Source organism: Chionomys nivalis, chromosome 1 (assembly GCF_950005125.1).
Source record: "Chionomys nivalis chromosome 1, mChiNiv1.1, whole genome shotgun sequence".
Classification (NCBI taxonomy): Eukaryota; Metazoa; Chordata; class Mammalia; order Rodentia; family Cricetidae; genus Chionomys; species Chionomys nivalis.
In genome coordinates, this window is record NC_080086.1 from 58,135,304 (window position 1) to 58,162,337 (window position 27,034).

General features: G+C 43.4%; 1 protein-coding gene across 3 annotated transcripts in view; it reads left to right on the forward strand.

The window, feature by feature from the left end:
• Nucleotides 1-27,034, forward strand: part of Adamts9 (ADAM metallopeptidase with thrombospondin type 1 motif 9) — a 174,699-nt gene that overhangs the window by 43,775 nt on the left and 103,890 nt on the right. For all 3 annotated transcript variants that reach the window (XM_057763644.1, XM_057763663.1, XM_057763654.1), the window contains exons 12-22: nt 846-991; nt 4,048-4,229; nt 4,320-4,456; nt 6,221-6,338; nt 6,581-6,676; nt 12,328-12,494; nt 12,581-12,710; nt 13,328-13,454; nt 20,386-20,596; nt 21,028-21,192; nt 23,426-23,590. In XM_057763644.1, coding sequence (XP_057619627.1) covers nt 846-991; nt 4,048-4,229; nt 4,320-4,456; nt 6,221-6,338; nt 6,581-6,676; nt 12,328-12,494; nt 12,581-12,710; nt 13,328-13,454; nt 20,386-20,596; nt 21,028-21,192; nt 23,426-23,590 — 1,644 coding nt within the window. The remainder of the gene's footprint in view (nt 1-845; nt 992-4,047; nt 4,230-4,319; nt 4,457-6,220; nt 6,339-6,580; nt 6,677-12,327; nt 12,495-12,580; nt 12,711-13,327; nt 13,455-20,385; nt 20,597-21,027; nt 21,193-23,425; nt 23,591-27,034) is intronic.

Sequence of the window (27,034 nt, forward strand, 5' to 3'; positions counted from 1 at the left end):
AGCCCAGCTCCACCACTCCACTTCAGAGATCAGAGAACCGCAGGGATCACCCTCCCGCGGCTGTGCTGCTGCCTTTCTTTTTGTCTCCTGACCAGTTGCTTGGGCTTTAGGTCATACACAAACAATAGCAGAGAGTAGAAATAAGTCCCTCCACTCCCTGTCTTGCTGGGGAGTTTTATTGTGTTTTATTATTTTCACCATTTTAAACATCAAGGCTCTCCTGATGTAGAGAGTCTGAAACCATCAGTACAAAAAAATATAATAAAGCTTAGGACTCTGTAATCTGTCTCTTTTGCTTTAGTCTAATCCTACATGTTTTCTTGGGAGTGGGTTTATAAGAATTAAGTAGCTAATTCCTCCTCCCCGGTTTAATTGAAATTGGGGTGTTCAAATCAAGGGTAATGTAATAATAAAACTTTCGATTTTAGAAAGACTGTAGAGTCTCAAAGCCTTGCTAATAGAAATTCACTCTGCAAATTCTATACTTCATTTTGGCCCCTGTCTGCAGTCCATGCCCCATTTCCACTCCTCATTTTTCCAAGCACACAGACTAATTGAGCAGTTTAAAGCTGGCCATTAGAGCTACCCATTTAGTATGGAGCCAGCCACGCTCACTGGCCTGTGTTTTTTAGAGCAAGTGGTAAATGCAAACACCGCCTAAAATCAATGAGCACGATATTAAAATGCCTGCAGTATCCATTATTCATAGAAGTAGCACATTTGCAGTGCTTCAAGGCCAGCGCATGGGGGAAAACTTAAAAATGTGATGTATTTCTGCGGACAGCTAGTCCTACGTTGACTCGCAGCTCCCAGCTCTCCCTCACTCTTCTCCCTATTAAATACAGCACTGCAAGTTTGGATTCTGTGTTCCCAAAGAAACGGAGGCCCCTGCGATCGATGGATCCTGGGGAAGCTGGAGTCACTTTGGAACCTGCTCAAGAACATGTGGAGGAGGCATCAAAACAGCCATCAGAGAATGTAACAGACCAGAGTGAGTCTATGTCTATGTCTATGGCTGCCATCAGTGATGCAGCAGGGTGAAGGAGTACTCAGAGGGAACTCTTCAGCCTGGGCGCTGAGGAAGAGGGAGTGGGTGGACTTCCAGGGCTGCCAGACCCCGGGTATCCTGAGCAGCTTCATTCCACAGTGTTCTTTCTCTTTCCGGATCTGCTGCTGTTCATTACATTTGTCTGCCAAACAATTGGTACTTTTGCATCAGCAGCTCTTACTGATCAGGCAGCTCTCATTGCACCCTAGAATTTGGGGTGGCATGCTCAGAGTGAGCAAATAGATTGCATAAGAAATGAGACCCGCCACAAGGACAAGCTGGTGCATCAAACACTAGCTGGTGCAGGAAGAGGCGCCATCAGGCCCGTGGGTCCTAACTCTTGTTATTTTGTTTGCATTTGGCCCTGAGAGGCCTGATGGCAGAAACAAGAGCCCCTAAAATCGGCGCAGTCTTCAAAGCAGGAAGGAGAAACAAATGGCCTAGTTAAGAAGGCAGACGCATCTCCTTCCTTAGCGATTCTGTTCTGTTTTTAAATTAAGACATAGGCTAAATTTCAAGATAATGAATTTGTTAATCTGGAACAAAGATTGTGAACTTGATATTTCCCACTTGGGCTCTTACCATAACAACTGTGTATAAAATCATATAAAATCAGGACATATCTGTTTCATTTTTTAAAAAATAAACTCTAAATTTTTTGTCAGTACAGATAAAACAAAAATGTTTAAATTTTTTACATATTGATTCCCTGGAGCATGTCCATGTTCATGCACATGTGTGCCACACACATGTTGAGGTCAGACCTGAGGGAGTCTGTTCTTTTCTTACACCTGGGATCGAATTCAGGTTGTCAGACTTGGTGGCAAGAACCTTGACCCAGCAAGTCAAGTAATTGTCGCCCCCCCCATCCTTACTCCCCAGGTTTTAGAAGCATGGATTAGATGAACCATTTTCAAAATGTTGAGAACTAGTTACTATGGAAGTGCCATTAACTAATGATACAATTAAAACATCAGTCCCCTAGTGTGCTCCATTTAAAAAGATAATTGAAGGTAGCATAAATAATACTCCCTCTTTTCTTATCTAACTCTTGAGTAGGAATTTTCCCCATTGAGACCTCAGCCTCTTCTGGTAGCCTGCAAGCATAGGAAGCAGCCTACCTTCATTATTTCAGGAAAGAATTTTTGGACTAACCCAATTCTGATTGCACTAATTCATGCAAATAAACAAAGGAGCTGATGTATCTGTTCCAGCCAATATGTAGACAAAAACCCAGGTGTCTTTAAGAGTAGAATGCACCTGTGATGGTGTTTGCACAAACTCCTTTGTAACCTTGAGGATGTCTGTTCCCAAATTAAATCAGCTGGGTCGTGTAACATGTACTTGAAGGAATGACCTAAGCCGCCTATGCAGAGTGATAATTAATCTCCCAACTTCCTGAAGTCCTTTGTATTCCTATTTGGCACAAAGTATTCTTAAAAAATCTTTTTACTAGGGAGATGCGGCTAACAGTATTTGCAAAGTTGAATTTCCAATAGTTTCAAAATTTGCCTATGTGGAAAAAATAGTCATACCCAAACAAATGTTTTAATTACGAGATTAATTCTTCCATTCTGAAAGGTTTATGGCTGTAGATCTCCATGTTACACAGTACACACAAATGAGATGGAAACCACACTGTCTAGGAGACATGTAGTTCAAAAGGGCACATTTCCAGTCCTTAAATCCATATGCAGAGTTGTCTGCCTTTACACACAAAAAACTAACAAACAAACAAAGTCACAGGCTGAGTTTGATATGCAGAGTTCCCAGCTATATGCACTCATTTTAAAGGAAGGGGCAACTGGAGTTCAGGACACAGTAATGAGAGCAATACTGAAAGCCAGAACCAACCATGCCACCTCCAGCCTGCCGCCAACCCCATTGTGACCATGATTGGTGTGTTTCCCAGCACCTAAAACCTCTGTTTGAAGAACAAAACAAAATCCGGTTCTTATACTTAGGATTACTCTGAAAACAATCAATGAAACAGAAAAAATTGTGAACTTCCTCTTGGAGCTCCATGGTGTTCAGAGACAGCTCTGTATTCTGAGCTGTTTGAGTGTTTGTGGTTGAGTTCTGAGGCCTTCCCTACCTCTGTGATGAATATGGCCAGCTGCTGATTGCTGGGAGGGGGGTGTTGTATAATTTATGCTCTGGGCAACATCTGGAAAAGACACGTGCAGGGTTTCACTCTGAGAATGAACTTGCGCCATGGTGCTTCGGCAGAGTGTACCCCACTTGAGCAACGGCGTAAGGAAATCAGTGTGCTTCCTCCCGCTAAGACACGGACTGAAGTGTGGACATATGCACACTAGTTTATTTTGTAAGCCAAATCAAAAGACTAGCTGTTGGAAAGAAGATGTGGGAGGACAAAATGAGAGGTGTGGAAGGGAGTGTGTTCCTGTGGTGTCCTGTGAGGAGGTCAAAGGGTAAAGGACAGACAGGAGACAGTCTAGTAGCGGTACCACCTTTCCTTACAAAATTATTAAAGTTAAAAGGCTGCAGTCATTTGGAAAAAAGGGGGGGGGACAAAGACCAGCTTCATCTGTTCAGACTTTCTGTTTGATATTTAACATATTATCCTCAAAGCAGGTTTACAAAAACTAGGTATAGTGATGCATGCCTGTTCTGGGCTGGAGGCAGAAGTATCAGGAGTTCAGGGTCATCCTTAACTCCACAGGGAGTTTTAGGACAGCCCGGCATACATAAGCTAGTCTCAAAGAAAACAACAGCAACAAAATCCAGACACAAAACAGGCACATCCCATTTCACAGCTGGAAACGCGGAGGCAAGGTTTTGACAGTTCTGGCAAAACCAGAATTGATAGGAGGGAGAATGCAAACCTGGAATCTGGAGCCATATCCTTTCCCCTTTGTCATTGATATTTCAAAGCTGCTTCCTAGAGACCCAGCCAGTCATAAGTGAAGGAGTGATGAGGAGAGAAACAGGTTCCCATACATTGTATCTGTTGTTTCCATGTTTTTTTTTTCTTTCAGGCCAAAAAATGGTGGGAAGTACTGCGTAGGGAGGAGAATGAAGTTCAAATCCTGCAACACCGAGCCGTGCCTGAAGCAGAAGCGAGATTTCCGAGAAGAGCAGTGTGCCCACTTTGATGGCAAGCACTTTAACATCAATGGTCTGCTGCCCAGCGTGAGATGGGTCCCTAAGTACAGTGGAAGTAAGTGCAGTGGGGCAGAAGCTTGTGGCTGCCAGGCTGGAATTCGGTCCAGGCATGGGAGTCACGGAGCCTCATGATCTTCCTCTCTAGTTTTGATGAAGGACCGATGTAAGTTGTTCTGCAGAGTGGCAGGGAACACAGCCTACTACCAGCTCCGAGACAGAGTGATCGATGGAACCCCTTGCGGACCGGACACAAATGATATCTGTGTCCAAGGTCTTTGCCGGGTAAGTCCATGTGACATTTTCTTCACTGGGCTGTCCTGTTACCTAATTGATGTGTGCCTCCCTTAGTTAAATGACAGCTACTTTTGTCTGTGCTCCGGCTCCTCGGCAGTGTTTCTCAAAGTCTGGTCCCAGGATACCGTTAGCATCTATCTTCAACACATGATTCTGATGCATGTTATACCAAAGAGAAACCACAGTTCTAGATTGTTCCTGATGTTTTCAGTCTCTATGGGAACATATGCAAAAGTTCTCCTTTTGGATATTTTTTATACCAGCTTACACACACACACATACACACACGCACATACAAGCACACACATGCACATACACATGCACACACGCATACACATGCACACACACGGACATGCACGCACACACATGCACATACACGTGCACACATGCATACATACACTTTTACCATAACTGATTGCTTAAGAGCAAACCCAAAAGCTTCCTAAAAGAAATATTTCTAGATTGAACTGCTGTATTCTAGAACACGGGAAGGAGGAAAAGCCAGCCTTCCTCGGAGGTCTCTGTCATTTTAACTATAGTTGCCTCGCCCAATACACGCCTACCATTAGTGTTGGAAAGTAAGCTGAGAAATTCCTGGCGATGTACAAAGAATCTGACAGTGACTTCTCAAGCCCTTAATACTATTTCATTGTTTTCACGAATTAGAAATCATTGCTAGCTCGGCCAAGCTCTGAACCGATGAATGTGGTCGCTGTATGTGGCCCAAGGGCCAACTAGAAGTACTAGTGGATCTGGTTTTGTTGAAATATCACCTAAGGGGCTAGAGAGGTCATTCCATGGTTAAGAACACTAGCGACTCTTGCAGAGAACTTGGCTTGGGTTTCCAGCACCTGCAAGGCATTTGACAACCATCCCAAAGTCCAGTTCCAGGAGAATCTGGTGCCTTCTTCTGACCTCTGAAGACATTAGGCATGCATGTAGTTCACACACATATGCAGACAATACATGTATATACATAAAATTAAACAATTATTTAGAAAGGAAGAGTGCCTAAGAGGTCTACCTACCTTTCGGCTTGCACTGACAGTGCGGATTCTCTTGTCATTTCACTCAGTTGCACTGCATTGAGCTGCTCAAAGAGAAACGCACACTAAGGAGCGAAAGAGATGAGGCTGGGGTCTCCCTTCTGCAGGCTTGGCTGTTGCCACGGTCCTCCCTGAATTTTCCAGGGTCCTCCCTCTTCGTTGCTTTGTTAAAGAAATAAGGTGCTGAGGGGGCTGCACAGAAAAACAAACTCCCAATTTCTCCTGATAAACTGAAACTCTTCAACACTGGACTTGTGGTGCTAAACATCAGCAGTGGCCTGGAGTGACGAGCAGCTTGTCCGTCCCTTAGATGTGTAGGAGCTCTCTGGTGTGGCACCTAGTTTTCCTTGCTGGACAGTTTTTCTCGTTGACTCTGTTTAGTCATAGACCATTACATCTCAAACTTCAATCTGTGCATGAAACACCTGGGCAGTTGGCTAAAAGGCCAGTTCTGATGCCCTAGAGATGCGTGGCTCTAGAGGTTCAATACACTGAACAGCGTCAAGGATGTTAGGTTGCTGTGAGCCCAATGTCCACATCTTAAATGGCAAACTGTGGACAATTTGAGTTCTCAACCTTTGCGAGCTTTAAAGGGCACGGCTTTCCTGTCTGTTTTGGATTCACATCACTGAAAGGAATACAGGACTTGCCATTTTATTATCGCTGTAATACTTACCACTTATTTCAATTGTTTTCTTTTCAAAAGCAAGCTGGATGTGATCATATTTTAAACTCAAAAGCCCGGAAAGATAAATGTGGGATTTGTGGTGGCGATAATTCTTCATGCAAAACAGTGGCAGGAACATTTAACACGGTCCATTATGGTAAGAGTCGGTTCCTAAGAACCAGGGGGGAAGAAAAGGTTTAAAAATAAATTGTTGACTTCATATAATACAGGAAAGTATTAATATGGGGGTAAAATCAGCCTTGCTATAGTGTATGATTAATCTGCCTATAAGACATCTAGTAGTGGTAATTGTTTTTCTTTGCTACCTGACTTTTATTCTGTCCTTAGAGAATGTGAGATGTTCAGCAGAATACTGATTTTCTGCTAAATTCTCTGCAGGTTACAACACTGTTGTCCGAATTCCGGCTGGGGCTACCAGCCTTGACGTGCGGCAGCACAGCTTCTCAGGGAAATCCGAGGATGACAACTACTTAGGTAAGAGCAGCGTCCCTGACGTTTCCATGAATCCTGAACCCTGAGTCTCTTCCCTGAGCAGCAGGTACTCCCTGCTTCCTTCCTCTCATGACGAGCTTCCTTCCATCAAAGGAGTTGATCATGAAATTCATTATCTCCTTTCCTCTCCTGAATTTCCCCTCAGAATATTGACTCAAGGGTTATATCATTGCAGTATTCGAGAGCAAGATATTTGCTCCAGAGCTTGCATTGTCCGAGTCTAGCAGAGAGTTGTGGATCTCATGGAACACTTTGAAAACGTCTGTCTCGTGGGGAACTGACTTGCAAATGTTTTCTTAAAAGCATTATTTGACTGAATTTGTATATTATCAGCTGTAACCAGGAGCAGACTCTCTATGGGCCTATTCGATATTTTATTACGCCAGGTCTATAGCTCCATTTCTTCCAAAAGAGCTATAATGGCGTGCATTTTTTAAGCCACTGTTACAAAAATCAGCCTACACTGCTATAGTGTAGACTCCTCAGTTTTTTTTCCTTTAGAATTATTTCACATATTTCTTTATAGCTAACCACACAATTATTTTATATATTTTCTTACACTTTACCAAGTAAGTCGTTCATACATATTTCTCATTTTTAAACCACAACACACCAAAGACTTCTGCTGACTTTTTAGCAGCCTCTCAAACCACACCAACTTTAATTTATTGTTCTTCAGATCACCTTAAGTAACAATGAAATTTGCCCACTTCCCTGTGAAGGAAGGATGTGGGGAAGAGTGGAGTGACTGAGAGGGATTTGGCAAGTCACCTTGTACAACTAGGGTCCTTCTGCCTTGAAGCTTGGTCATAGCTTGTACTTGGCTCTAGAAGAAATCGAGGCCATCTTTCTGAGTAGTTATTGTTTAAAAAAAAAAAAGAAATTGATTTACCGTTTCATTCTGATGAGCCAGCAGGAATTCTATTTATCCATCTGAGTGCAGCCCATAGAGGCCTAATCCAAGCATTTGGACATGCTGCACTGGTTAATGGATAGTTTTTTAATTAAATGAGAACCTCCATCTGTATTTTGAAATTTCTGCATGAACTCATGCATTCCTAGCCAGGCATGCTAGTCATGCTAACTTCTATGTGACTCTGCTAAAGCATTGTCTGCTGTGTCACCGTCACTTCCTGCTTTCACATGTTTATCGCGTGTCAGCGTTACTTCCAACACAGAAAACCAAACAGACTAAAATCGCAAAACTCTGTCTTCTTGACGCCGTCTTTTCCTGGGTCAAGAAAGACAATAAACAGTAACGTAATCAACATGGTCTGTACTGGAAGAAAATGCTAAGTGGTATTAGAAATCCGAGCAGCACACAGAGTGGATTCCAAGGTTACGACAGAGCTGAAACCTTTACAGGGACAGGCTATTCAAGAAAGTCATTCTAAGAAGAGGGAGTCCTTAGAAACCTTTGTGTATGTGTGTGGAGGTGGTGGTGGAGTACATGTGTGCACGCACGCGCGCACACACACACACACATAGAACGTCATATCCCCTACCCTGCTCTATCACTCCTATTGCTTTTATCAGGTCTCTCACTGGATTCAAGGCTAGGCTGAGGGCCAGCAGGCAACTTTAGTGATCCTCCTGTGTCTGCTTGCCATGATACCCTGGACTTAGATGCCAGTATAGCCACCCCCATCTTCTTATTTGGGTGCTAAGGATTTGTATTCAGGTCCTTAATGTATGTACAGCCAGTGCTCTGACTCCTTAAACCACTACTCAGCCCCTCTTTGCAAAGTCTTTGAAGCAGGACCGGGCGAAGAGCAGGAGGTTGTACCTGTTGCTGAATGCAAGTGGAGAATCGTAGAGCTAAATGGCGTTAGGACGAGATCGTGTTGAACCTTGTGACTATCATAAGGACTTTGTTGTAAGCTCTGAGAGGCACAGGGAGCTGTTGGTGGTTTTGAGCTGGTAATGATGTACATTTTCAAAAGTACTCTTGGGCTGTTAATGTTGAATATCACTGGTAGAACAGCAATGCTGGTTAAGGTGTATATATCAAGAATCTAAGAGAAGCTTGGTGTGGTGGTACCAACCCTTCAACCCTGCACTGTGGAGACAGGAAAGGATGATGGTGCATTTGAGGTCACTCTGGGGTACATAGGGGACTTTGTCTCAAATTTTAAAAAGCAAAGATAAAGAATAAAGAGAAAGTTTCTATAAGGAGGAGTGCTGATGGTTTGATCTCAATGAGGAGCATGGAGGTGATGGTGAGTGGTAAGGGTTTGTCTCTTTTCAGTTTTCACTATCTTGACTTGTTGATGGATTGAGTGTGGCATAGGAGGGAAAAAGAAGGACCAGGGACTATTAACCTTGGATTCTGTCCCTTGCACCCCATGAACAGAACATGATGGCAAGTACCTGTAATCCCAGGACTCAGGAGATACAGTCAGGAGGATCAGAAGTTCAAGGTCACTTCAACTATATAGTGAGTTTAAGACTAGCCTGGGCTACATGAGACTCATGAAAGAGAGACAGAGAGAAAAAGAGAGAGACAGAGAGACAGAGAGAGAGAGAGAGAGAGAGAGAGAGAGAGAGAGAGAGAGAAGAGGAAGGAAGGAAGGATTAAAGGAAGAAGGAAAAATTAAAGGAAGGGATGAAGGGAAAGAAAAAGAGAGAGAAAAAACAATCGTCAAAGTTGTCTTAAAGTCAAAGGAGTCAAAAATTCTCAGGTTTAGACCTAAGTAGTGGAAAGGAGGCAGTTGCCACCACAGAGATAAGACTTGTTACTTATTCATCCACACAAGCCCAGTAGTTTAAGGTCAGGGCTGTTGCCTGCCTGTTTAGCTCTTGATACAATGTGCACATGAGAAGCCTGAGTCAATATTTGCTGGATTGCCGAACATTCATTGCTGATTCTTCATGGAAAACACAATTCTCTCAGAGATAAAGGCTCATCTTCTTTGAAAGGCTATAAAGCCCAGCTTGTAATCAATTACTAAATAGCTGCATCTGTTTTTTAACACCAAGTATTAAATTGAGTGGTAGCCTTACAAGAAAATGAACCAAATTGAGTTCATAACTCAATTATGAACCATGTGTTTACAATCAAACATTTACTGGGCCCTAGGTTCATCAACATACACACACACACACACACACACACACGCATGCATGAATTGAAATAAGATAATTAGCCACCTTCAAGTTACTCTTTTGGGGAACCCCACATTTCTCATTCTACAGCTGTTTAAAGAATGTCAGGCATTTTTCTCCACGTACTTAGTTATAGATTTGAGCCTACAGTAGTTTGTGTGTTCTGAGTTCATCCTTATTAAGTTAAGCAGCATGGCATGAAGTGTCCCTTACAAATTAATTTCTTGAGAGCCGAAGGCCATGTTGAATTGTTCTGTTCTTCGCTTCCAGAGGAAAAGGAAAGGTTCTCTTCTGTTTTCCTTGGGAAAATAACCTCTTTCCAGATAGCGGCCTCGGTTCTGTTCGGCTTAATCAGCACATGTCAGGAGTCCGAAGTCTGGCGGAATCTCCTGATGATCTTTTCTTCTTTACTGGACGTTTCTTAATCCCCTTGTTAAAGAACGAAAACAAAATTAAGGAAGATTCATCCAGGGACGAGCAGTATGGGGACGTCACTGCTCGCCCCATGATGGCCTCTCTGAAAGCGAATGAGCAGTGTGTAAGCATTGACTGCAAGTCACAGCTCACTGAGTGTGAAAACAGACCTCGGGGCTGAGCTTCACAATGGTTCTTTGCAGGGTTAGGGAGGATTTGACATCACCCAGTGAAGCGGGGCGGTGCACATTTACTCTTAGCTGGACACAAGGTGCTGTTAGCTACTTTCCAACCCACCACCCCAGTCTTGCTGAGTCTAGTCATTGATGCTCTGTGGCCAAACAACCTTCCTCCTTAGCCCTGATAGCTGGGTAAAGACTCTTCAAGTCTCACACTCTTCCTGTGTGTTTTGAAGGTGAAGGTTTTTCTGGCGGACCTTCTGTAGCAACCTCATGGGTGTGACAGGAGAGACAGCAATCCAGGAAATGAGCTTCTCCCTAATCTCATTAGCAGGAAGTGGAGCAGGAGTCTCTTGTTTGGGGGAAACAATTTGTTTCACCAGGTACTGAAGCAGAAAGCCTGCCAGTCAAAGGTCACCTTCCACTGGGATCTCTTGTCGGGTGAAAACCCGTGTTTACTGCCTCTGCTGGGTCTCTATTGCTTTAGGAGAAAGTGTAACTAATTCTGTGAGCCTTCCTTGCCTCTGGGATGCTTAGCTCTGAATTAACTCTGGCAGCGGGAAATCACACATCCATGTGGTGCAAGAGAAAGCCGAACTTTCATTTCCTTGATACCTTTACAGAAATCTGTGGGCAAACCATCTGTAGGAACCAATCACGAGAAGGGTTTTACGTCATTCGAGAGTTTGTCTCACTGTGCCCTCACAACTGGGATAAGAAACCTGCAGCGAAGGGTGCCATTCCCCTAGTTCCGCAGAGGCACGCGAGGCAACTTGAAGCCATGGGAAGAGACCACGTGCATTTCGAACAAAACCAGATTGCTGCTCAATTTGTAGCTCTGGCATGTGGCATTTCCTTCCCCCTCTTGGCGTAGCTAGTGTGTGACTTGAAAGAACAGGGTGGTGGTGTTGATGGCACATATGTAAGTGACCTGCTTTGGAAATAGCCTGAGGTCCCAAGGAAACAACCTTATTTAGTCTTTGTTACCCATGGAAGATCTGCATCTGACATGGCTGGCAGCTTGTCCACTGCAGGAGCTAAGGGTGAGGCAGGGTTTTCTGAGGTTCACCCCAGCTAGGGGACAGTCATGTGGGCGGACGTGTTCCAGTCTCCTTCCAGGTGTGCCACCTTTAAGAAATTAATCTAAAGATATGAAAATTTATTTCTTCCATCTTATAACTAATCAAATTACATTTTAATGTCAATCATACCACTGCTGTTGCAATGGAAGTAAAATGGTCACTCCAACAGTATTTTCACGCAGGTTATCCAGTCAAATCACGTGGAAAAGTAATGTGTTCTTAGGATTCAATTCAATGGCAAACTGCAATGTAGTCATTTTAGAGAGAATTTCTGGTTACACCAGTCATGGTGGCTCCTGCTCTCAGTCCCAGCACTCAGGCGACAGAGACTGGAGAAACACTGCAAGTTTGAGGCCAGAGCGATAAACACAGTGAGTTTAGCCCAACTCGGGTTACAAAGGGAGACCTTATTTTAAACAAAAGCTTCTAGAACTTTTAACTTTCCAGTAGTTTCTCTCTATTCTCCGGGGCCGCTGTCTGTATACCTGGTAGCCTATGTGTGTATCAGATCTTAATACTTTAGCCTCCGTGTATAATCCTGCAACTGTCAATATTGTGTAACTAATTTCAGGCTGATGAGGACATTTATATAATATTTCTCTTAGTTTACAGAAGCACCATAATGGGTGGGTGTTTCTATTCCCAGTAAAGAAACTGAGACCAAGAAAGATTGGCCATCCATGGCCCTATAGCTAGCATACAGTGAACCAAGGCTGTGAACTCATGGTTTGGCTAAGAAGCCCCCAGTCTTCTGCCAGTCCCTGCCAATTCAAATGTTCCTTGTTTGTTTGTTTGTTTGTTTGTTGTTTTGTTTTAGGCAGCACCCCACCTAATTCTCTTTTCTCATCCACAGCTTTATCAAACAGCAAAGGTGAATTCCTGCTGAATGGAGACTTCGTTGTCTCAATGTCCAAAAGGGAGGTCCGCGTGGGGAGCGCCGTCATTGAGTACAGTGGGTCGGACAATATTGTGGAAAGACTTAACTCCACAGACCGCATTGAGGAAGAGCTCATCCTTCAGGTAAAAACATGGCTTCTGGCTAGTGGCTCTCTCCTCTTGGCATTGCGGGCCCCACAGACTTCTCTTCAGTGCTCCCCGTGTTGCAGGTGCTGTCGGTGGGAAAGCTGTACAACCCTGACGTGCGGTACTCATTCAACATTCCAATTGAGGGCAAACCTCAACAATTCTACTGGAACAGCCACGGGCCATGGCAAGCCTGCAGCAAGCCCTGCCAAGGTATCTGCTCAAAAGTTTCCGCCTTTGTGGGTTTAAGGATTTTTTTGAGGGGGAGGGGGAGATGTTTTATTTACTTACTGATATTTTTTAAAGAACAGTTATACACATATAACCTGCAAACCTTTCTATCTGCATCTTCTCACCTCATTTACCTGGACCTTTCTGGTTATTTTGTCTGTCAAACTGAATTTCATAGGATTCAGGTCATGACTGGTCTGCTACATTTTCTCCTCAGAAGTTCAAATATATATGTGAAGCCATGCGGAATCAATACTGCCACTTTAATTTTCCATCATGTGGCTTTACGGGTCATAATTTATATTAGTTTTGTTTCCTTGTGTTAAATTGGGGTCAGCAAACTACAGCAACAGGATCAAATTCAGCTACCACCCTTTTTTTATTAATAAAGTTTTATTATAACATGGCTACATCAGCTTGTTGACATACCGTCTATGGACAGCTGGTTTTGTCCTGTCGTGGTGGAATTGAAGAGTCTAACAGTAATCATATGGCCAACAAAATGGAAAAAAAAAAACTCTATAGAAAACTTAGGCAAGTCCTTGATCTCATTTAGATTAGGTCATTTCCTTGGCATAATGTTCCTACTCTTTGCTTAGGGGAGCGGAGACGAAAACTTGTTTGCACCAGGGAGTCTGATCAGCTCACTGTTTCTGATCAAAGATGTGACCGGCTGCCCCAGCCAGGACCTGTCACTGAAGCGTGTGGCACGGACTGCGACTTGAGGTACGGTCTCTGTTTCCTTGTATCTTTCTTCCAGAGTCCAGAGGGCTTGAGGGGAGTTTCCGTCGTGGGGAATGAGTTAGAGACAAGAGTTGCTGACCTTTTTCTAGCCTTCCAGTGTTTTCCTCACAGTTCTAACACCACTTAGCCGAGATCTGTAACTGGATCTCTTGTTCTCCTGAAGATTAAAAGTAGTTAACATGGCATAGCACTTGTCAGAAAACATTCTCTCTTGATCTTCACGACTCAAAGATGAGCTATTGACCTTACCACTGAGTCATATCTTATGTAAGAGTCCTCGTGATTTCCCCTTCCATCCAGAGTAGACACCATGCAGAATTTGTATGCACACAAAAGTTTCAGTCCACATATGCCATACACATACACCACTCACAAACACACACACAGAGGGGAAAGAGAAGACGCTATGCATTAAGGTAAAAGGCATGGAGGGAATGAGAAGAAAATCTAAATACAACTATCTAGTGTGTGTTTAAGAAAGGTATGGCACCTGATGAGAAAAATATTGAGGGGTTGGAGAATTCTCAAGTGTTGCGGTCACCTGGGAGGTTGCCTGTGTCCTATGTAAATATCTAACAGCTGGAAGTCTGTACAGTGTAATCTGCCTGTCAGGCCAGTGACTAGGTGACTACGTTGACCATTTACAGAAGAGAGATTATTAGCATAGAGTACAAGAATGTGATAAGGTCTCTCCTCATTAGCATAGATGGTACATAGTGTGATAAGATCTCTCCATTCACTAGCGTAGAATAGCATGAGGATGTGCTAAGGTCTCTCCATTCACTAGCGTAGAATAGCAGGAGGATGTGCTAAAGTCTCTCCATTCACAAGCAGCTGAGTACACATTTCAGCATTTTGGAGGTTCCACATCACCACATTATAAGGTCCTCTTGTGTGCCTGAGAAAAGGTGCCCTGATGAATTAATAGTGTTCTGTCCTAGGAGTCAACAAGCAATGGTAGCATGTGTGCCCAAGATCTTCTAATCCTAGCCTGAGGCTCTGGCTTCAAACCAGGCTCTTTCCACCCTACCACACTTTTTCTGAAGCCATTGTCACTGCCTGGGTCGCTCAGCAGCTTGTCAAAAAGTGTGGACAAAAGTCATTGTAAAAGCAAGACGTTATAAAGTAGATGTTAATGTAAATATTAGGCAGTATTTTATCCTAGGTAGTGTCCATATAAACCTGGTTTCGTCCGTCAGTTGAGTCTAGTTAGAATTAAGGAGTCCTTTGCCGGGGGGGGGGGGGGAGGGGGGTGAACTTAGTAGTCACTGAACTCATCAGATATGCCTTCCTTGAGATGCAAGGTTAACAGGCCGAGGAAGACAACATTTTTAGATTGCCCTCAATCCAGCCATCACTATATCTCCTGCAAGTAATTATGGCAGAGGAAGTCCTTTCTAAGGTCTGGGTTTTCTTGTGGATGTTGTGTTTGTTGTTGTTGCTTTCCGAGTACTGGTGGAATTGTACATGCTAGACCAGTGTTCTGGCCTGGAGTCAACCCCCACCTTCTCTTTACTTTTTAAGAGAGAGTCTCACTAAGCTAAGAATTATTTTTAACCTCACTAAGCTAAGAATTATTTTTAACAGCTATATGTAATATCCCCATATTAGTAGAATGGTTTTTATTATCCTTTAATACAATTAATAGCCTATTAATTTTTCAGTTACTATTACTGTCTTAGTCATTGTGCCGCAGCTATGAACAGACAATGTGACCAAGGCTGCTCTTTTTATTTAATTTCTTTTCATTTTTTTAAATTAAATTTCTTGGTCTGTTTTACATCCCAACTAGATTCCCCTCCCTCCTCTTCTCCCATCCCCTGCCCCTTCAAGGCAACGCTTATATAAAAAGAAAGCATTTAATTGGGAGCTTGTTTACAGTTTCAGAGGCTTAGTCCATGCTCATCATGGCGGGGAGCATGGTGGCACACATGTGGTGGTACACATAGTGGCAGGCAGGCACAGTACTGCAGAAGAGCTACCCCCTGACCTTTAGGTGAGGGAGCTGGCATGAGCTTCTGAAGTCCCAGGGACACACTTCCTCTCCCAAGGCCACACTCCCTACACCTTCCCAAATAGTGCTGCTCCCTGATGACATTCAAATATATAAGCCGATGGGGATATTCTTATTCAAACCACATCTCTAACATAGATTTTATCATTATTTTATGTGTAAAAATCTTAAATCTGAGAGTTGTTGTGCAAATTGCTTTAGATCCCACTGGTTCGCATAGCAGCCGAAGGTGAGGTGTGGTCCATATGGTAGGAGGGCCTGTATGCTTCAACTCAAGAAGAAAGCTGTTTTCATTCTTTGTTAATTTTGTAGCATGGTCCTCATGTGTCCCTTTCTGTTATCCCACATATGTAGAATTCATCTCTACCAGTGTCTGTCCTGTCCCATCCATTCTGGGACATTCTGAGGCTCTGTGTATATGCTTTTTCTCCCCATGCTTGAATCAGACTGGAGCTTGTCACATCCTGAACGATACATGCAGATACTGTAGGGATGCTGCGGAGAGCACTAAGCCTCCTCCTTTTATGATGCCAAAGAAAACAAGTCTGTACAAAGCATTTCAAGACATAGAATGTGACAGTAAAAACAAACAAATGATATTTTAATAATCCTATTCCAAGTTTACCTAGCAAGCGTTCTTTTCAAAGCAGAGTTACTGTTTGCACTGTTACTTCAAGAACCAAATACTTTTCTCTTTGAGCATCCTCAATACGAGCCACAATTCGGAATGCAATGGTGCCAGTTTCTCTTGCAGGGGAAGCTGTAAGCACAATTTTCACCCAGATCTTAAAGGTCTATGCAGGACAAGGTAGGATCAACTCAGAAGAGTCAGGTTGCACAGACTATCACAAGGAGGCTGCCTCCTCATTGGCCAATGTTTGAGACTTAGCGGAAGCTCAGCATCACGACTTATGTCTGGGTTCCCAGCAGCAGGGTAGCAGAGGCGGGACCCTCTGATCTCTTCAAGACCTTTATCTCCAATGCTCTTAGTACTCTTGCAAAAATAGAAAAAAAAAATTGTAAAATATCAACCATGGATTTAACAAAGTTACAGCCTCCCAAGAGAATTGGTAGGAAGACTGAGAGTTTGAGAGCAGCCTCAGCTACCCAGTGAGACCCTGTCTCATTAAACCAAATGCCCAAGATGTAGTATGGACAAGGCTCTGATCTGATCTTCAGCACTGCAGAAAATGAAGGGTATGAGGCAAAAATAGAAGTTTCTTGGATAATGAAATGCCAAGGATAGCAATAGTCATAATAATCATAGCTAACTTATTGAGTATCTTTCACAGATGTTAAATGTCCCACTTACTACTCCCTCTATGGGGTGGATCCTGTTTTGCCCCATCCTACAGGAAGCTTCAGCTTGATGAGATGAAGTGATTGACTCAGGCTCCCTCTGGTAATAAGTGTGGGAGCTTCCATTCATACCCAAAGCCTACTAATTAAATAACAGCATTTATATTTTCATAATAGCAGATAAATCTTTGGTCCAATTTTTTTTTTTATTCTGACCAATAGCTAGGTCAATGTGTTATTCTAAATCCCCCATTCAGAGTCTACTTTTAGAAACTTTTTTTAAAAAAAAAAAACTCTGCAGAGGCCAAGTGAGGACAGCAGCCGGAAGCCAGGGTTGGATGACAAAAGCAGTTCTGATTGCAGATAAGAAGGCAAAGGGATTTTCTCCCCTCAGACCAGAGTCGGGAGGAAGTGAGGAGCAAGTGGCAGAAAGAGCTCAGGATTAACTTTAGAGCCACCCAACTAGGCACGCGTATGCTCGTACCTAAAAGTCAGTCAGAGACTATGGCTTTTAGTTGGTGCTCAGACTCATCTCTTACTGGCTGCTGTTGATTGCTGGAAAAAAATTAAAGGCACCTGCTAAAATATACAGAGATGCAAACCAAGCCTAAGGGGGATACACTGTCCTCTTTGTCCATGTGACAATCCATCTAATCAAAACTTTTGCCAAAGTGTGGCCAATTAGTTGTGTGCACCACTGAGAGAACGGAGAGGGAATGGTTACTGGTTGGTGAAGTTCCAAAATAGCTTCTCCCAAAGCATGTTTGTGGATCGCTAGTCTGGTGGCGTTCACCAGCCTCTGTGTCTGAGCGGCCCTCCAAAACATTGTCTGCTCGTATGGAGGCTCACGACGCTCGCTGATCATGGCTGTGAAACTCTGAAGATCTCCTGTGTAGGAACCCGTTTCCTACACACACCTGGTAGTTCTCAGAGATGTTTCATCGCCAGCCCCCATATCTGCTCCTGCACTGACGTAACACATGTTTCTTGATGTTCACTTGTTAACATATTGGAACAAGGGTTTTGTCTTACTTTCTCAGTGTTTGTGGCTGAACATAGACATCACTTTCCGCCTCCTAGGCAAGGGCTCTGCCATTGAAGTATATCCTCAGTCTTCAAGTTTCTGAGGCAGGAGCTCTCTATGTAGGTCAAGCAGGCTGTAAGTCCACAGTTCTCCAGCCCCTGAGTACCAAGACACATGTACACACCACTGTGCCTGACCGGAAAATACTTTCCTGAAATTTAATAGTTAAATAGGATAATAGTGTTTTATTGCCCGTAAAATGAACTATGAATACATTGTGCCGAAGAACACATCACTGTCCAGAAAGAATATAAGACAAACTAGATATCATTTTAAGTTTTGTTGCAGATTTTTCCAGGATCTCTGCTTAGACCACTAGGGATTATGGGATATCAGGGAAGTGACTTTGGCAGCCTGAACTGTCAGGACATCTCCCTCCTTTGGCCAGATGGTAAATAGGCTTCCCACAGGGAAGTGACGCTGGAGACCACGAGAGGAGGCCAAAAATCAAAGTGCAGATGAAAGTTCCAGATGCCTCTGTTGAATGAGCTCCCTTTTTTCTCCTCACTTCCTCTAGGAAGTGACAGTTTGCCCCAGCGGCCTGTGACAGGATGAGATAAAGGGAGAGCTTACAAGGCCTCCTTTACCGCATTAGAACAAAATCTCCCTGACGCTGTTTCAGCGTAATGGAAAAGCCACAGCCTGCTTTATTTGGCAGTGCTCAACTCTGACCTACTTTCGGACATTACTGAGAAATTCCTTGATAAGCGTGTTGGCTTGTAGTCCTCTTTCTTTTCCGACTCCTCCCCTAGACAGGTGTACACGTGTGGACTGTCAGGACGTTGAGAAGTGGCACACCACCCAAGCTGTCAGATGTCGAGAACTGACAGTGGAGAATAAAATCTCCTGGAGAGTAAAAGGAAATGATCTTTTTCTAGATTTCCAAATACATTTCAAGATCGCTGACTCAGAAAACTCTTAACTTTTTTTTTTTTAAATTTGTGTTTTAAATTCAAGCACTGTGGACTCTGTTCCTATTGCATTATAAAAATAAGAGTAGGCTTTAGTCTACGCTGTGCACCTGAGTGAGTCTGAAGGCTCATTATGGATATCAAGGATTAAAAGGTGGCCAATTCTGATAGACTTAAAAGTGGAGAAGTAGGGTTAGGGAGACAGCCCAATTGTAAGGTACCTCTGCAAGCCCAGGAAACTGAGTTCAGTCTCTCCAAAACCCACACTTAAAATGTTGAGTAGAATGGTGTGGCCTTGTAACCTCAAAGCTGGGGAGATGAAGCCCTGGGTTTCTTGGTCAACCACGCTACAAAATTGGAGAGTCCCAGGTCTCAGTGAGCCTCCCTCAGAATATAATGTAAGATAGTAAGACAGTTTAGCGGGGAAAGGCACATGCCCCAAGCTTCATGACCCATGTTTGAGCCCTGGGGCCCATATGATAGGTGGGAACTGACTCTCTCAACTTGTACTCTGACTGCCAGACCTGGTGTACACACACACACACACACACACACATGTGCACACACAATAAATGTGATTAAAACAACAAGGTAGAGGGCACCTGAGAAGCAACAGCTGAAGTGGCCTCCACATGGACCCATACATATGTACATCTACACAGACACACACTCACAGTTAACAATGGCACACATGTTCATAACACATACAAACACACACACACACACTCACACACAATGCCTGCTGTCCTCAAGAAATTCCCTGTCATGTGTGTGTATGTGTATAGTATATGCGCTCATGTGAAAGGGTACGTGCCTGCTTCACAGAAGCCAGAGGAGGAGGCCGTGAGTCCTGGTCCATGATTCTCTGCTTCATTCTATTGAGACAGGGTCTCTTCTTGAGCCGGAAGCTGGGCCAGTGGTCAGACGCTTAAGTCTTTACCCACAGCATAATAATAATGTACACCATGTATAGTGCACTTGAAATTGTTCAATTATACTACATATTATTCATTCCTGTATTGTTATCAGAATAGTCACTGAGGACTTACAAGCACAGCCACATTCACAGGGGAACCCTGCAGGTGAGTTTTCCAAGGAGCCAAATGAGATGCTTGCCTAGACTTCTTAAATATAAAAATTGCCTTTTTTTTTTTTTTTTTTGATTTTTTGAGACGGGGTTTCTCCGTAGCTTTTGATTCCTATCCTAGAACTAGCTCTTGTACACCAGGCTGGCCTCGAACTCACAGAGATCCACCTGTCTCTGCCTCCCGAGTGCTGGGATTAAAGGCATGCGCCACCACCACCTGGCTATGCTGAGTCCCCCCCCCCCTTTTTTTCTTTCTGTGGCTTGAATTTCAGACGGACTATACCAGGCAGATTCTTCGCAGAGATAGCATTTCTGGCTGTGGTTCTGTGACTTCCATGTACATTGTCAGCTGCGAAAAATACATGGATACGTTGGCTTGAAATTGGATTTTTAACTGGCTGTGGCTTTAAGCTTTCATCATATCTGAATTAAGAAAGAAAGAAATCACCTTTCCCGCTAGTTGGATGTGACACATAAATGTAACACCTTGTTGGTTTTCCACCATTATTTCTGCTTAGGTGGCACGTGGCCAGCAGGAGCGAATGCAGCTCCCAGTGTGGTTTGGGTTACCGCACTTTGGACATCTACTGTGCCAAGTACAGCAGGGTGGATGGGAAGTTCGAGAAGGTTGATGACAGTTTTTGCAGCAGTCAACCCAAACCAAGCAACCAGGAAAAATGCTCAGGAGAGTGTAACACAGGTGGCTGGCGCTATTCGGCCTGGACAGAAGTAAGTCGGTTCTCGCTCTGAGAGAGTCTTGGACACTAAATTCATTGAGTTGAGGGTGGCACCTTCTGGGATTGTGTTACGAAACCCATTTAAACTCGATGGAAAAGAGAGCTGTAATTGATTTATAATGCCTGGCCAAGTCAAGCTTTGCAAGAAAGAATCCCAAGGTTAAATTGCAATGTCTGACTCAGGCATAACATCCAGAAAATTTTTATAGCCCATTTTTAGTCTCAATTTGCCAGTGTATAATATTGACTTCAAGATAAACCTCATAATGAACACTGAAAAAGAATCTCCCACATAAAAACTAGAATTGGCTATGGTAGGGCACTCGTTTCTTAAGGGTTGAAAGAAACAGTGTAGCCATGATTTTAAGCATATTTTATAAGTCACTCAGGAATGCCCAATTTCTTTATTCTTTATGCTCCTAGTGTTCTAAAAGCTGTGATGGTGGTACCCAGAGAAGAAGAGCTATTTGCGTCAACACCCAAAATGATGTCCTGGATGACAGCAAATGCACACATCAGGAGAAAGTTGTCGTACAGAGATGTAATGAATTCTCTTGTCCCCATTGGAAATCAGGGGACTGGTCAGAGGTGAGGAGGGCAATGCTGGTCCCCAGGTCAACTCAAATGATCTCCCAGGGTCCAGTGAGGGTGTGGACTGTTGAATCTGTCTTCCTTCTCCCTTGGGGAAGCAACGATTCTTCATTTACATCATGATTGAAATCCTTCGGTCCACCAGGGACTTCAGAGTCACTTGTGTTTTGCCTGACTCTTGCAGCCAGTAGCTGCTGCTGCTGCTGAGTTTGAAGTAATAACTCTTCCCCTCCCCATTTTTGTGTCAGTAGAAAATTAATTGTGAGGTTAAAATACTTTAGACACAAGTCCAACAAGGAGGGTTTCCATCTTCCTTGTCTTTGAAATACGAGAGTTAGAGAGCAGTAAACAGCTCACCTGACTTACACATCCGGGCACGTGGGAGCACTTGCCAGAAAGAGAAGGCCAGGCTGAGTGTCCAAAATGATGCTTCTCATTCCTTGCGTGATGAAACCCAAGGCAATCAATCCCGTTTATTTCTGTTTCCCCGTCTTTGGATGCAGTATCCATCCTCACTATTACTGTAGCCCAGCATTGTCACAGCCCAGTGAGGTTCTCAGCAAGACAGAGCCTAGCTCCACCTCCATCCATCAGGGGATGCAAGGAGTTGAGGAGTAGGTGGTGCCCCTTATTAACTGGCCAAGTCAGGAATGCGGTGGAGTGAAGTAGCCACAACCACAGCTCCTGTCTGCAAGCCCTTTTCTCCCCCATGTGAGTTTACTTCAGATGTCAAGCCTGCAAAGAAAACCCTTCATGCTCCTGGAATGGTGAAGCAGGACCGTGCGTCTCCACCGGTGTCTGCTTTGTGGACAAATGATCTAGTGCTTTCCCAGGAGGCAATGGGCTAAATCCTTGATTTTTAAAACATAACAGAAGATGGTAGTGTCACATTTTACTTAGATAGCTAATATTAGTTCAAGTGGAATTATAGATGAAGTAATAGCCAGGCATGGTGGACATGCCTGTAATCCTACCCATGGGAGATCAGGAGTTCAATACCACCCTTGGCTGTGTGTAATGTAGTGAAATTAAGGCTTCGTTAGCCTGAGCTACATGAGACCATTTTCTAAAACAAAATAAAAAGGAAAGGAAAGAAAAAGAAACTTTTGTAGCTAGTCTTAGCTGCACGGGAGTTTGAATCACACTGAATATACAGCTTGATTGTTCCAGCACCCAGTTCCCACACAACACCCTTGGATAAAAAGACTAGAAAGGAAAGAGTAAAGAGTTTAACATACTTTCAATTATTTTAGCTTTGTCTTGTATGCTCCTTCCACAGTTTTTAATTTTTTCCCAAAATGAACACAAATGATAATGATGATTATATTTAGCAATTTTTCTTTCTTGAGAATGCCATACATGTATACTGTATATGCTAGATGTTTTAGTTTCTCTGAGTCAGAATTATTGCTATCCCCATTTTACAGATGTAAATATCGAGTCACAGAGACATTGTGACTGGGTTATAGAGGTGTATGAGTTGATTGAGCTTTTAATTCTTCACACTGAACCTCTGGGCTGGGAAATCCTGACTATTGCTTCTCAGAGCATGGTACGCTGTTAAGGTTCTGTGTTTGAATCTCGGCATAACACCTTAAATATAAAGGGAACATGAGGGAATGATGCAGGAGGGAAAGAGGAAAAGGAGATCAGCAAAAAGTTTGCAAGAATGGGAGCAGCAAGCGGGAACAAACATGGGTGAAGCGTCATGATATATACATGCATATATATATATATATATATATATATATATATATATATATATATATACACATACATGAAAAAGTCAGAATGAAGTCGAGGAAGAATCCAGAAAGAAAGGGGCTGACGATGCAGCTCTCTTGGCAGAGCACTCGCCTCATGCACACAAAGCCCTGGGTTGGATCCCTGCAGCACATAAACCAGCCTTAGTGAGCACACCTACAATGGCAGGGGTGGGCAGGAGAGGCGAACGGATCAGAATGTTCAGGCTCCCTCAGTCACAGAGTGAGCTGGAAGCCAGCCTGGGCTCTGGGAAGCACTGCCAGGATAAAAAGAAGGAAAGGGGAGAGAAGAAAGAGAAAGTGATGAAAGCGCAGGGAGAGAGCTGGCTGTGTTTGCTCATTGCTGCCCAGCAGCAGAGAGAGGCTGTGTATGAGAAAGGGCCACCTGTTCTCATTAGCCACCAGCCCCCAAGGGCCCCAGCGCGTTGATCAGAAACAACCCTGACGGCCTCTGCTTTTCATTCCAGTGCTTGGTCACCTGTGGAAAAGGACAGAAGCACCGCCAGGTCTGGTGTCAGTTCGGCGAAGATCGATTAAGTGATAGAATGTGTGACCCTGAGGTCAAGCCAGAGTCCAGGCAGACCTGTCAGCAGCCAGAGTGTGCAGCCTGGCAGGCGGGTCCCTGGGGACAGGTATTTTGAATGATAAGATTCTTAACTGCATTCTTTCCTGCTTATCTGAAGAGGGGCATTCCAGGGGTGGGGTTTCACCACCATGCTCTGTGTAGTTTGGCTTGCCCTGTACCTCCATGGCTCTGGGTTCAGCGCAGGGGACTCAGTGGCCTGCAGCCCTGCTGTGCAGCCAGGGTAACCTTGCCCTGCTGGAGCTGATTACTCCGGTTACAACCCCATGTGCAGGTTTTCACCCTGTTCTAAACTGCAGCACACAAACATTTAAACAAATTCACAACAGACGTGGCATCTGGCAGAAGCAATCTTCTGTGGGGATGTGATCCTGTCTGCCAGCTGATTTGGAGCAGAGGGGCTGGGCTGAGCTTTGGAAGGGATATTTCGGCTGCCAACATAAGGGATCCAAAACTCCACTCTCATAAATAAGTGAGATTCTTCAGACGTAGTTGGTTAGATCAAAGGGGTCCGGAATCATAATCATCAGGTCGAGAATCTTTTCCCAGTTGTCTCAAGTGTAATAGGTTCCACTGCCTTAGCCTTCTACCATTTCAAAAGGAGAGAGGGCATGTCCCCTGGGCCCAGTTTGCTCTTGGAATCCAGTCTTTCCTAATATAGAAGCAAGAGAGTGCTGTGTACGATTTAAGCAGCACTCCAAGTTCCCCGAAGAAGTGAACAGCTGTCTGCTGTCACTTATGCAATCTGGTGAAGAATGGCTCCTCCACCCTGACCAGCCACCGTCACTCCTGTTCTTCAGCCTCTGTCTCCATTTCCAAACTTGCGTGCAATATGCAGGCAGCTTTACAACCACATCTGGGGCTTCCTCATTCTTATTGATTAACATGTAGTGGGGGGTGTTAAAGAGTATGTGTGCGAGTGTGTGTGCCATGGTGCATTTGTGGAAGTTAAGGTACAACTTACACAGATGGTTCCACACCAAGAACCCAACTCAAGTCTTACTCTTAAAGGCAAGCACCTCTACCCTCTGAGCCATTTTCTGACCCCCATACTGACACTTTTCTGCTAGAATTTTCTAAACAAACAAGAAGAGCCCCTTTATCCTTCCTAATAGTGCTTCCTATTTGTCCAAATCTATAGAGTTTCTTGATTAGTGAAAAGGTGTTAGCACACGTTGAGATCAATGTCAAGATAGGACTGTCACATCTCCTACAATTGACCGACCAGTCCATCCTTCTCCCATCTCTTACAAGAGATTTGGTCTTTCTTTAACCAGGCATGAAACTTAGGCAAACAGTTTTTAAGATGTTATTAAAAGAGTCATAAATATTCGCATGAAAAAAATTTCCAAAATATGTGATAGCAAAGAGAAAAAAATCAAACACACTGCTGAAGTGAAGAATGCACAGCACTTTCGTGTTGTTTGGTTTTTGTGGCTGTTGCCATTTATTCAGGTTTTTTTTTTATATTTTTAAACTTGGAATTGTATTCTGCCTGTATTTTTTGGTTAAAAATAAACATGCAGGACGTACAATTAACTGTCTTAAAGGGAACAACTCAGTGGTATTCAGTATATCCATGTTTTATGATCTCAGTGTACTATCAAACTGTTTCCAGCACTCCAAAAGAAACCCCATATACAGTCAGCAGCTATTTCCCATCCCCTGCTTCCCTAACTCTGGCAACCATCTATTTGCATTCTGGGTCTGTGGATTTGCATATGCTGGACTGTTCATAAAAGTGGGCGGCGGTGCTAACACATGGCTGATGGGGCCGGCATCAGTCACACTACATCAATCTTTTGGCACCCATCGCACAGTAGCGTGGGCCAGCACTCCTTTCTCTTAATTTCTGAATCATATTCCACTGTGTGAATGAGCATCCAAGATAGATATTTGGGTTCTTTTCACATCTGGGCTACTATGAATTTTTCTGGCATAAATGAACAAGTATTTATTTTCATACCTAATGCCACTTATTTGGAATCTATTACCCAGCGAGGTAATTGTTGGTTCCTATAGTAATTCTGTGTCGAGGTTTTTAACTTCCAAATGGTTTTCTATGGAGGCTGTACCATTTTCCATCCCTCCCAGCAATATATGAGCAATACACAATTTCTCCATGTCATTGTCAACAGTTACTATTTTCCACTTTTAAAACTGTAGGCCGCCTACTGAGTGTAAAGTGCTGTCTCACTACGACTTCTAGTTATATTCCTCTAATAGAAAAAGATGTTGAGCAATTTGTCATGTGTTTGTCACCATTTGAATGTCTTCTTTAGAGGAATGTCTAGCCAAACTGCTTGTCCATTTAAAAAGATAATTTACCCCATAGGAGCTGGGGCTGTAGCTGCACAGGTAGAGTGCTTGCCTTGCACAAACAAAGTCCTGGAGTCCACCCCTAGCACTGCAGACACTGTAAACAGTGCTGCATTCCTATCATTTCAGTAATCAAGAGGTGGAGGGGGGGGGGTCCGAAGTTCAAGGTCAACCCTGAGGAAGTAGACAGTATAAGGTCAGCCTGAGTTACAGGAAACTCTGTCCAAAAAGGGGGAGGGAAGGAATCAATCAATCAATCAATCAAACAAACAAACCTCTAAACCACTTTAAAATGGACCTTCTCCCATTTTTCAAGCACTGCACCGTCCCTTTTTCTAGCCTCATCCAACTCTTTAAAGGGCGTGAGGTTGTGGAGGATGCTATGTGAACTGTGCATATGTCCCTGGTACTGATTTTTTAATCTCACTGGTTGCCTTTTTACTCTGCTGATCATGTCTTCTGATGGGCAGATGTTTTTCCATTCTGATGGAGTTGCGATTCCTTTATTCTTTTGGTGTCTTTGCTTGTAGTATCACAGTGGACAAACAAACACCATATCACACAAGCCCTTTTTATTTTTAGAGTTGAATAGTTGGAGCTATTGGCTTTAGGCAACTGATCCATTGTTAAGTTTTTGTACATATGATGTGGGATTCTGGCTTCACACATGTGGGTAAACAGCTGTTCCTGCTCTGTTTGTTGAAGAGACATGCTTTCTCCATTAAGAGTATTGGCACACCTGTCAAAAATTACTTGAGCAAAAATGTAAATTTTTCCTGGACTCGGAGCTAGTCTGATGCCTGTCTATGCCAGCATAAGGCCATTTCAATCCTTTCAAAATTTTTAAGATTGGAAAATACAAGTCCTCCAAATTTCTTACTTTGGTAAGAAATAAATTTGGTACTTGGAATCTCTTACCATTTTGTATGAACTTAAAGACAAGCTTTTTCATTCTTCACACAGGTCATGTGATTTTTCCATTGGGTTTAAATGAATTCTGGATCAGTTTGAGGAATATTGACATTTTTAGCCATAGTTTACAGTGATTAAGTAATTTTCCATTTATTTAGGCCTTCTCATTTCTTCTGCAGTCCTTTAGAGATTTTTACTGTAGAAGTCTCACATTTATGATCACATTTTTTTCCTTTGCTTTTTATTCTTTGGGATGTTACTC